Raw genomic sequence first — 11,028 nt, 5'->3', positions numbered from 1 at the left:
TTTTGGCTTTGAAACTATAACTCTCTTTGGTTTGTACCTATTTCAGCCCTTTAGAGGAAGAGTAATCCTCTATTTTCTAAGGTTCATTTAATCACAGATAACTCTTCAAATGAAATGATGACCTCTTTTTCTCTTTTATTAACCTGATTAGAGGACTGCAAAGCAACAATATTATAAAAATGAAGGATGATGAGTGATATTGTAGCTAGGATGGTCCAGGAATTTTGGGAAAAAAGAGCTCAGCTTTAATATAAAGTGTATAGGTAAAAGCATAGAGTTCAGTCTCTATATTACAGAGTAGGAACACACAGCACCTTATTCCTTCCACAGCACAAAATTTTTCCTAAAACATGGCAGACTACTGCCTGCTGTTTTTCCTTGGAGGGAGACCTGCTATCCTGCTATGAATTCTTATGGACAGCTTCTCTCCCTTCTTCCCTTGGAATGGGCCATTAGAAATATCATATCAGCTTTCTAATTTAGCGTTTACAAGTCATGCTGGGGGGAGGGGATCTTCACCCCCACTTGGGGCTTGGTTAATTAAATAATGCACTGAATACTATAGGATCCAAATACTGGCATGATTGAATATTTTCATCTGATATTCAGCCTTTAGGGAGATGAAGTGCATGTTCCCCTCTGCTATGTCTGCTTTGGTATATAGTTTATGGTGTAATCTCTTCAAGCATACCCACCTTCCCAGTGGAGGAATTGATTTCTGGCAGAGCATAATTCTAAGGTGTCATGTGATGATAGTTAAGAGTTTTAAAAAAAAAATCTCCTTTCTCCTAATACCGTACCAGGAAGGTTATTTAACTCAGGGAAACCATATTCTACCTAAGCTTCCTTAACTCTCTTTTCTGCAGAGTTTCAGCCTAGAAAACTTTCCTAATGTCCTCTTTACTGGCCTTCTCAAGCTATACAATAAGGAACAGTTGAGATCAGCCATCACACTTCAGTGCTCCCTCTACCAAAAAATAAAAGACCAGGCAAGTCAAGCATGGCTTCATCTGAAATTTCTGATTTTTGTAATCTCTGCTAGCTAGTCATCAAGATTTAGAATATTTACATAGGGAATAAGTAGCATTTCTTTAGTACTTAACACTACCTGTGAAGGGAGAAATTGTGTGTGGGGGGCCGGGGGAGTGGGGGGAACAACTTGGAAAAATATATAAAGTGATGCATCCATTTACTGTGGAATTTACTGAATCTGCCTGTCGGTGTTTAGATAGAAGTCATGTGAGCTTTTGAGCTGCTGGGACTGAGAGAGAGGAGAATATGTGCATTAGTGCAGAGTGCTGCCAGAGACCTGGCAGAGTGGGAGAGACACAGAGAGAGGGAGGATAGAAAGGGGAAGTGGCTGGAGTTGTAGCAGCAGCGGAAGCTGCTGCTGCTGCTGCTGCTGCTACTTGGGAGCTCATGCCTGGGATTCTGCTCACCTTCCAGTGCATTCCTACCTCTCCAGAGATGCAGATGCTCCAGGTTCAGAAGTCCTAAAAGATCAGTGATGCCTCCAACAAATAAAAGGATGTATCTGTACTTCTAAGGATTTGTCTGGGGACGACTCCTTTTCCAGGACAGAAAGAGGTAATTTTTATTACTATTTCTTTTCTAATTAAAAATAAAGCCCAACTTGCATCTAAAGGGAAAAGACTTATGGAAAATGGCAAGCAAATTGGGAATGGGGGCAGGGGAGGTTGTAAGGTTTTTCTCTTCACTGTTCTTCAGGGTAGCTGAAGTAAGAAAGCTCAGTGATTAGGACTATGTTTGATTTATGGAATGGGGATAGGGGAATGGAGGGTGAAGGCAGAGGACTGGACCTAAACTCTTTCTAGAGCATAAGGTATCTCTGCTGTTTGTTCCTAAAGTGTAATCTTGTGAGTGAAGCAAAACTTTAGCCAAACATCTTGTGAAGCATTTATTAGTACTCATCTGTTGCATTAAACAGCCAAAGGATTTTAAAAATGCAGATGTTCAGTTCAGTGTGATTTGCTTAAGTTGGTGCTTACTAAAACAAACCTCCCATCCTTACCCCAACCCCACAAATTTGAAATCTAGCATCTTTTAATGCCCTGTCAGTATTTGCATGTCCTGTTTCATTCCCTTTCCTGTTTCTTTCTAGTGTATTTGACTTATTCAGCCTCCATTCTTGTACACATCTCTTCTCCGCCTGTGGTGGCCCTCATGGGGTCCCCAGTACAAATTTTTCGTGACGAGCCAGGCTCTACCTGCTCCCCAGGTTCCTGCTTCCTTCCCAGCACCAGCAGCAGCAAGCTTCTGGGCTGGACCGACTATGACAACAATGCCAGTGATGCCTACGAGGACTTGCAGCAGAACCACACCAACATTTCCCCAGCTATCCCAATTATCATCACCGCTGTCTACTCCATGGTCTTTGTGGTTGGCTTAGTGGGCAACTCACTGGTCATGTTTGTCATCATAAGGTAAGGGATGTTGAGGAGGACTGTTTGGCTTTTTAAAAACAAACCAACAGGCTTCAAGTGAGTCTTCATGGAAGGGGTGGAAGAGAAGAGTGCTGTTAAAAGCTCTTTGGGAGATATAAAGTACGTTATCCAGGAACCATAGGGAAGTGACTGAGCTGAGTCCAGATGTTTTCAACTGTGCAGCTACTTAGCTCTTTGCTAGGAGCGCGATTAGAAACTCAGAGGAGCAACTGAAGTTATGAAGTCATCAGTCTGAGTAGTTGGGAGAGAGGTACTACATGTCTGTTTAATGTAATGTGGAGATAGAGTGCCCCCCATGGATAAGAAACAGTCAATACCACACAAAAAGATGTACTACAATAAGAACACTTATTCTACAAGGCATCTGTTTTCTGAGATTATTCCCTTAAAGTAATAGAATTGTTTATGAGTCCAGTCTTAATTATTAGAGATCATCTTATATTATGCTGGATATTAAAAATGATTTGGACAGTCAGAATAGAAATCTGGAAATGTTTCTCCTTTAAATCAGGCCATTGATTAGTTAAACTCCAGTCTTCCTTTTAGGCCTGATAAAAGCAAAGTAAGCATCAGTAGGGTTTTTCATATTTCAAAAAACAGGAGCAATTTATATGTATTTGCAATTATTAGTGTTTCACATTAAGCAGCACAGTTAAATTAACCTATATTTACAGTTGCATAATTATGTACATTTTTGTTAGTTTCCAGTGTAAGAGGGAGTATTCCTGTTCTCCATTTATAATTTCTATGTGCAGTTTATAAAAAATACTCTATATGGCACAGTTTGGCAAGCTGATTGCACACTTTCTGTCCTTTTAATCTTCTGCTTTACAATGCACTTGAAATCTGCAGTAAGCCTCCAGAAAGTTGTGTTCGAGACTTCATTATTGCTTAAGTAAAAAAGTTCCTGTTTGGAAAATCAGCTGGAAAGTATTGAAAAAAGATCTGATGAACAACTCCGGCATGCTATGAATCCAGTTGCAGAATTATGACAAATGTGACAATCGATTCAGATAGAAGTTAAATGGAAAGCAATATGGTTATTTACAATGTACTTTTGGAAGACCACTTAAAATCAGACAGCAACCTCTGAAAGTAAAATCCCTTTTAGAAATCAGTATAATAAATAAGATGCCTATGGGTCAATATTAAATAATAGGTTTGTTCCAGTATTGTCTTGCTGTAATTTTCATACTCTTACGTATTGTTTGGTCCTTTACATATACCCTTACGTACAATGGGTATTTAATTTCTTTTTGTATGCATGTGGGGAGAAAGAGGCCTTTAACTTTACTCCCCCTCCCCCACTTCTTTCTTTTTCTCTCTCTTTCCCTCCTAATATTTTTGGAGTTCTGCTTCATATGGCTTTCTTACACTTGCCAGCATCCTCACACTAGACTTCTGTTACTCTTTCCTCTTTCTTTGTCTCTAGCTTATATTAATGTCTCTGGCATTGCTAAGATATATATTAAAATAGGTTTAAAAAAAAGCCAAATGCTGGTACCTAATTATTCATCCTGTTTGCAGTCTACCTTCTTTTCATCACACTTGCCTGATATATACCTACTATTTGGTTTTTCATAATCCAAATAATTTTTATATATTGTGGCAAAGTCCCTTTCTCCTCACACTCAAGCTCTGTGGGAAGCTTATGGAAAAGTGGTTTGGGCAGGATATTTCCCTCCACCTTTCCATTTTTCCTCCCCTCCTCCTACCAGAAGTCTTATGGGGGATGATGGCACACTGCTTGCTCCTTTTCTTTTTACCTCTCAAATAGGTAGGGGATGCATATGATTCTATTCATTGTCAATTTTTTCCTGTCTAAAATCTCCAGCTAGTGCTAGCTGTTCCCCTCTTACCATCTGCATTGTTGCTAGGCATTGCAGACAGCATGGGGAAGGCTCACCTTCCTTCTTATTACTTTTCATTAAATAAAGCTGAGCAGTACATTGCAAGAGTCTGTAAGCAAAACCACAAATGTCATGAGACTTCTGATAAAACAGGAAAAGTTAGCAGCACTGCTTCATATGTGGGAGATTTACAGCAGCCTGAGAAAAAACGACTGGAGAAAGTTGGACCATACAGATTTAGATAAAAGGTCAAATGAGGAGACCCTGACCCAGAAATGATTACTTAATTGATCTGTGAGTTGGATGCCGTGAAACTGAGACTGCACACAGGTGCCTTCATCCTTCACCTTTCTGGATAACTGAGTAGGAAAAAATACTGAGTAGGAAATAACAATAATATTTTACACACTGTTGTACAAGGTTTCAAAAATTGCCTGCCTTCCATGATGCTTTTATGAAATAGAATCTCTTGAAACTTCCCTTTTCAGATTGAAAAGAACAAGTTTTCAGTTTGAAGGTATCTATCTTTCTCATTGTTCTTGAACCCAAGAGAACTTTATGATTAAATTTATGAAATATTTTGGCTTTGACAGCATTTTTTCTTTGGGAAAAACATTTCACTGAACATTTTCCAGTCAGCTCTAATATGTAATCTCTCTTCATAACCTACATGTGTAATGCCTATGTGACATTACAAGGAGTTGGAGCTTGCTTCAGTAAAACAAGAATTATGGGGGAGGAGGTGGGAGAGAAAGGGGGCTGGTGGGGACTGGGAAAGACAGTCCCCACCTGAGGACGATGTTATCCCGGAAGAAAAGGGAGAGATGATAATATGAAAATCCTGATGACTACATCCTCTGTGGGATGGGATTAGAAAAGAGAGTATGTAGATATAGAAGACAGATGTAACTAAGAGCTCAACCTGTAGTGCATAATTCTGTGGAATGGAAGCCAAAAGAAGATAAAAAATGGTGGGGAGAAGGAAGGAAGAAGAATGCTTGAAATGCAGTTCCCAAGGAGTATATAAAAAGTGCCTATTCTGCAGTGGAGAGAGATGGAGGAAAAGGTGTATGATGATGTGTAGAGAAGAAGGTAAAGTGAGAGTGAAACATATATTGGTACGGTGTGGAAAAAGAGGAAGATCAGTGGGGAGGGAAGCAGTGAGCAGGTAAGGGAAAATAGAAGAAAGAAAGAAAGAATATAGAAGAAGGAAAGCATCTGTAAGTGATAGAGAAACCCAGACTTAGTTGGGTTTGAGCAAGTAGCAGGGGGGGGATACCAAGAAGGTCAAGCTTTTTCAATAACACCACTTTTAAGGGGGTAAGATAAATTCTCCTTAATGTGTGTGTACATGAACATGTCACAGTTTAAGAGACTGTTCAACATGCTATTGTGATGGGGAATATATGAATATCTGGAGAAAGGGGAGAGAGTTCTGCAGACACCATTGAAGAATCTTCTTCTTTAGTGTTGTAAGAGGATACCAAACCACATGCTTTCTCTTTGGTGGAGGGAGAAGTTCTTTGAAGGTAGAAAGCATAATAAGAAATTGCTGATACTATTTTATTAAGGAGGTTGTGTGGCCTGGTGGACTGGGAGTCGAAAGAGACTTGGGACTCTTCCTGGTTCTGTGACTGAACTTCGTATATGACCTTGAGAAAATCACTTCACCTCTTCGTGCCTGAGTTTCCCCTTGTATAAAATGGGATAATGATTTTGAGTTTCCTTTGTGAAAGCAGCACTTTCAAATCCTGCCTGCTTTACCACCAAAACCCCAAACTCCTCCAAAGCCAGATTTTCTACCCCAGAGGCTTGCAACACTTCAGGGACAGTGGGCTGAAATTACCTAGCTCTGTCCAAGGAGGGCTGGCACTCTTCATAGATTCATTGATTGTAAGGCTGGAAAAGACATCAGAAGACCATCAGGTCCAGCCCCCTGCACTAACCAGGAAAGATAACTGGGGATCAGGTGACCCCAGCAAAGTGACTGTCTAGTCTCCTCTAGAAGATTTCTAGGGTAGGTGATTGTACCTCCTCTGGAGGGAGCTTATTCCACAGTCTAGGCACCCTAACTGTGAAGACGTTTTTCCTAATGTTGAGCCTGAATTGGTCTTCCAACAGTTTGTGGCCGTTACTCCTGGTTTTCTCCTCTGGTGCCCTGCTGAACAGTTGCTCACCAAGCCCTTGATGTACTCCCCAGTGTAGTGGTAAGCTACTACCAGGTCCCTTCTCAGTCTTCTTTTCTTCAGGCTGAAGAGTCCCAGATCCCCCAGCCTTTACTCGTATGGCTTGCCTTTTAAGACTCTGATCATACAGGTGGCTCTTCTTTGGACTCTCTCAACCTTGTCCATGTCCTTGTTAAAGTGTGGTACCCAGAACTTGACGCAGTACTCCAGCTCCAGTCTCACCAGTGCTGAGTAGAGTGGAAGAATCACCTCCTTGGTTTTGCTGGAGATGCATCACTTGACGCATGCCAGAGTATTATTTGCCCTACTGGTTATGGCATTGCCGGCTCATATTTATACTGTGATCTATTGTTACCCCCAGGTCCCTTTCATTCATGGTGCTAGTTAGTTTGGTGCCACTAAGCATGTGGGTGTGTTGAGGGTTGCTTATCCTGAGGTGGAGCACTTTATATTTCTCACCATTGAACTTCATCAGGTTCCTATCTGCCCAACTTACTAGCCTGTCTAGGTCTGCCTATTAACTATAGGCTATCTTCAAGCGTAACCTCGCTTCCCCATAACTTGGTGTTGTCTGTGAACTTGGCCAGTGAGCTATTCACTCCCACATCCAAATCGTTTATAAAGATGTTGAAAAGTACTGGACTGAGCACCGACCCCTGTGGGGGACAGCTGCCTACTTCTCGCCAGGATGACACGGATCCGTTCACAATGACTCTCTGGGTCCTATCCTGCAGCCAGTTTCTCACTCCCCTGACTGTCTTGGAGTTAAGTCCACAATCCTCCAATTTTCTTGGATCAAAGGCCTTTTGGAAGTGTAGGTATACAATGTCAGCCTGCTCTTTTGTGTCCAGGTGGCAAGTTACCTGGTCATAGAAGGAGCTGAGGTTGATCTGCCTGCTGGCTGTCATTCAGAATCTTATCTTCTGCAAGCTTATTGCAGATAGACTACTCGATGCACTTTCTATGATTTTCTCTAGGATGAAAGTTAGGCTGATTGACTTATAGTTACCCGGGTCTTCGTCCTTGCCCTTCTTGTGGCTGGGCACAACATTGCCCTTTTCCAGTCCTCAGGGACTTCTCCAGAGCACCATGAGTTGTGGAAGAGTTTTGCCAGGGGTTCTGCAATGATTTCAGCCAGCTCTTTCAGGACTCTCGGATGAAGATCATCTGATCCTGCTGACTTGTATACTTCTAATTTTATTAATTGGTCATACACCAATTCTACAGCAATAGCAGGAAGGCAGTTATTCCTACTGTGCTCATCCTCTACTCTACCTGGTGTGGTTTTCCCCTTCATCTGGTGAAAGACCAAGGCAAAATAGTTATTCAGGAGTTCAGCTTTCTTCTGGGTGCTGGTAACCAGCTCTCCTGAGTTGTAGAGCAATGGCCCCACACTCCCATTTGTTTTCCTCCTGCTCCCTATGTACCTAAAGAAGGACTTTCTGTCCTTGATTCTCATTACTAATCTAAGCTTGGTCACCACTTAGGCTGTCTTAGCTGTTCCCTGCAAATGCGGGCCATCGTAGAATAGTCCTTCTTGGGGCCCACCCCAAGCTTCCGTTGTTTATAAGCCTCTTTCTTAAGAGGATCATGATTTTCCTGTTTCCCTGCCCAGTCCTTCAGCATGGGAATGCACTTCCTTTGTGCTTAAAGGATCATGTCCTTAAGGAACAACTGATCTTCATGCACATCTTTTGCCTTTGGTCCCTGGTCCTTGCAGCACTTGCCATACTAGTGACCTCAGTTGTTGAAATTTGCATTTTTGAAGTCCACGACTTCAGTCCCACTATCTGATTTACCTACCTTACGTCAGACAGTGAACACGATGGTTTCATGGTTGCTGTTGCCCAGACTTCCCTCTATATTTAAGTTGGTCACCAGGTCATCTCCTTTGGCCAGGACCAACTGTAGCAGAGCATCACCTCTGGTTGGCCCATGCATCTCCTGGGTCAGGGAGAGCTCCTCGACACAGGTCAGGAAGGATCGCAACCATTCTAACTCGGCTGAGTGTTCCTCCCAGGAGATGCCTGGATAATTAAAATCACCCATAATGACCATGTCATGTGCACGTGCAGCCTCAGTCAATTCTCGGGTGAACTCCAGATCAAGCTCTCCCCCTGGTTTGGTGGTCTTTTGATCTGGCCACTACTGCTGTCTTTCCCTGTTACTGTGCAGGGAAGGCAATCTTCCCTCTCCCTCTCCAAAAAATGCTACTGAATCCCCCTACTACTGAAACACTACAGAAAGCTTGGCCAGATATATCCTGCAGGCCATAGGTTCTCAATACCTGCTTTACCACATATGCAATGCATCTCTCCCCTGGGCAGGGGATGAGAGAACAAACAAGGAATGACCAGACATGTACTCCTATTGTTTAAGTTGCTACTAGAAAGTGCTCATATACTACAGAGAATAGCATAAGATGGGTGAAAATTGCAAAAACAAGATGAAAGTGTTCCAACTCATTGAATGGAAGTCTTTAAGTCTTAGTGGGATTTCTACACCTTGCCATTTTTGAGATATGACTTCACATCCAAGGTCTTAGAAGACATTTAAAAAATGAAACACCTGTTTAAAATATCATATATAACTAAATAGCCTTGTCCCCTAAACCTAGATTTACTATTCCTATTAGCTTCTAACTAGGCACTTTGGATTTAAACTTTCAGGCAAAACTTTCAGGCTTTCTTGAGACAGCTGGATGGGAAGAAAAATAAAGGAAATAAGTTATAACTGTAACTATAGTTTTGCTCTAGTCAAGTCACAAACAACTTGTACCAGTTTCCTAGGCATCACATTGGCTTTTTACTCATTCATTCTGGTTTTACCTGTTTAGTGTGTTCTGCCTGCATTGCTGCAGGTGATCATATGTTTGGGAGAGCAACTTCTATCATTGAGCTTGGAGGCATCCATTCCTTTATTCCTTTTAAAAATATTTTGCAAGCCTCCAGTGATTGAAATCATTCTTTAGGCCTTAAGACAATTTAAACAAGAGTCCATGTCAGAGTTATGTGGATTCATTCCTAAGGGAAACAAGAGACTTCTGGTTTGCTGGTTTGTCTAATGTCTTAAAAATATATAACCAGTAATGTGCTTCACTGGAGTGAATGGCATCCTATGTATAGAATCACTCTAGACATTTCATACTGTTACCCACTCATTTTTGAATTAGCTGAATGTCTGCTAAACCACTTTGTCTTTGTTTCTTGTCTCATCCATTAATTACTTGATTGTACTTCATTAGCCAATGATTCAAAAGATAGTGGCCAAAGATTACATGGAAGTTTGTATAAGACCCCGTGTCTGTTGACTACTGTCCATACTTTATTTGCTACATCAAAGGTTCCATCTAGCTAAGGCACATATGTGGCCACCATTACACTGGGATCTGAGCATCATCTTGTACTTTTTAATGTGCTTAACAATTCCATATTGGAATACAAACAAAACAAATTATTCCAACAAAATTTTAAAAAAAGGCACATAAAAAAATCAAAACAATTCTCCAATTTGTGCTTTGAAAAATATTCTGGTTCATGAGATAATTTAAAATACATTAAATTTAGGGGGCTGGGGCCAGGGGCCAGAAGCTGGGGGCTGGCATGGGCTCTGCTAGCTCCGGAGAAATGCTCCGCTCCCTCACATCACCTCAGGGAGCGAGAAGGCACATGGTATCAGGGCCGGGGAGTGGAGCACTTCCCCGGAGCTGGCAGAGCCCATGGAGAATTTTTCCAGAGGCAACGGAGCCTGTGCCAGGCCCCAGTCCCCACCCTCCATCCCTGCCTTGCCTCACCTTGGGGAGGACCCACTGCCTGCCCTAAGTGCAGCTCTGCCAGCTCCAGGCAACTGCTCCACTCCCCGGCCCTGATGCCATATGCCTCCTCACTCCCCAAGGCGATGCAGGGGAGTGGAGCAGTTCCTCAGAGCTGGCAGAGCCTACACCAGGCCCCTGACCCTGCTTTGCCTTGTCTCGTCTCAGAGCTTACTTTCAGCTCCTCTCCCGGTGTGTGGTCTTGAAAAGGCTGTGCGCGGCCTGACTTTGAGTTGTGCACAGCCGTGTGTGTGCACCTTAGAGGGAACCTTGGCCCAAAGCCCAGGTTGGGACATGCACAGAGCAGAGCACAGAGAGATCACAGTGGTGGTGGCTCCATCCTGGACATGAGCCCTGCCAAGCAGAGGGACCCAGGCTCGGGCCTGGGTTGGAACAGGCTCAAGTGTATGTCCGTGCTAGCCCAGGGCAAAGACAAGCTGAGCATGCAGCTGAGGGAGAAGCTTCTGCCTCGTGGCCCCTTCTACCCACTGGAGAGTGGCACCTGGGCCGGCCCCAGCCCCAACTCCCATGGTGGTGTGCACAGTGCAGGCTTGCCCCAGCAGGGCCAGGACCTGGACAAGGGCACCAAGAAGCTGGGTGGCATGATGCTGAAGGCCAAGCTGGGTTAGTTTCATAGTTTCTAGGGTCGGAAGGGACCTGAGTAGATCATCTAGTCCGACCCCCTGCCATGGCAGGAAAGAGTACTGGGGTCAAAA

General features: G+C 43.0%; 1 protein-coding gene across 1 annotated transcript in view; it reads left to right on the top strand.

Annotated features, from left to right (window-relative positions):
• Nucleotides 1–1,215: 1,215 nt before the first annotated feature.
• Nucleotides 1,216–11,028, top strand: part of OPRK1 (opioid receptor kappa 1) — a 33,403-nt gene continuing 23,590 nt past the window's right edge. The window contains exons 1-2 of the mRNA XM_019548054.1: nt 1,216–1,587; nt 2,123–2,444. Of these exons, the coding sequence (XP_019403599.1) occupies nt 2,185–2,444 (260 nt within the window). The 5' untranslated portion in view covers nt 1,216–1,587; nt 2,123–2,184. The remainder of the gene's footprint in view (nt 1,588–2,122; nt 2,445–11,028) is intronic.

This window comes from Crocodylus porosus, unplaced genomic scaffold (genome assembly GCF_001723895.1).
Source record: "Crocodylus porosus isolate Cpor-Errol unplaced genomic scaffold, CroPor_comp1, whole genome shotgun sequence".
Taxonomy (NCBI): Eukaryota; Metazoa; Chordata; order Crocodylia; family Crocodylidae; genus Crocodylus; species Crocodylus porosus.
The sequence above is the reverse complement of the archived record's forward strand: the minus strand, read 5'-3'. Positions and strand labels throughout refer to the sequence as shown.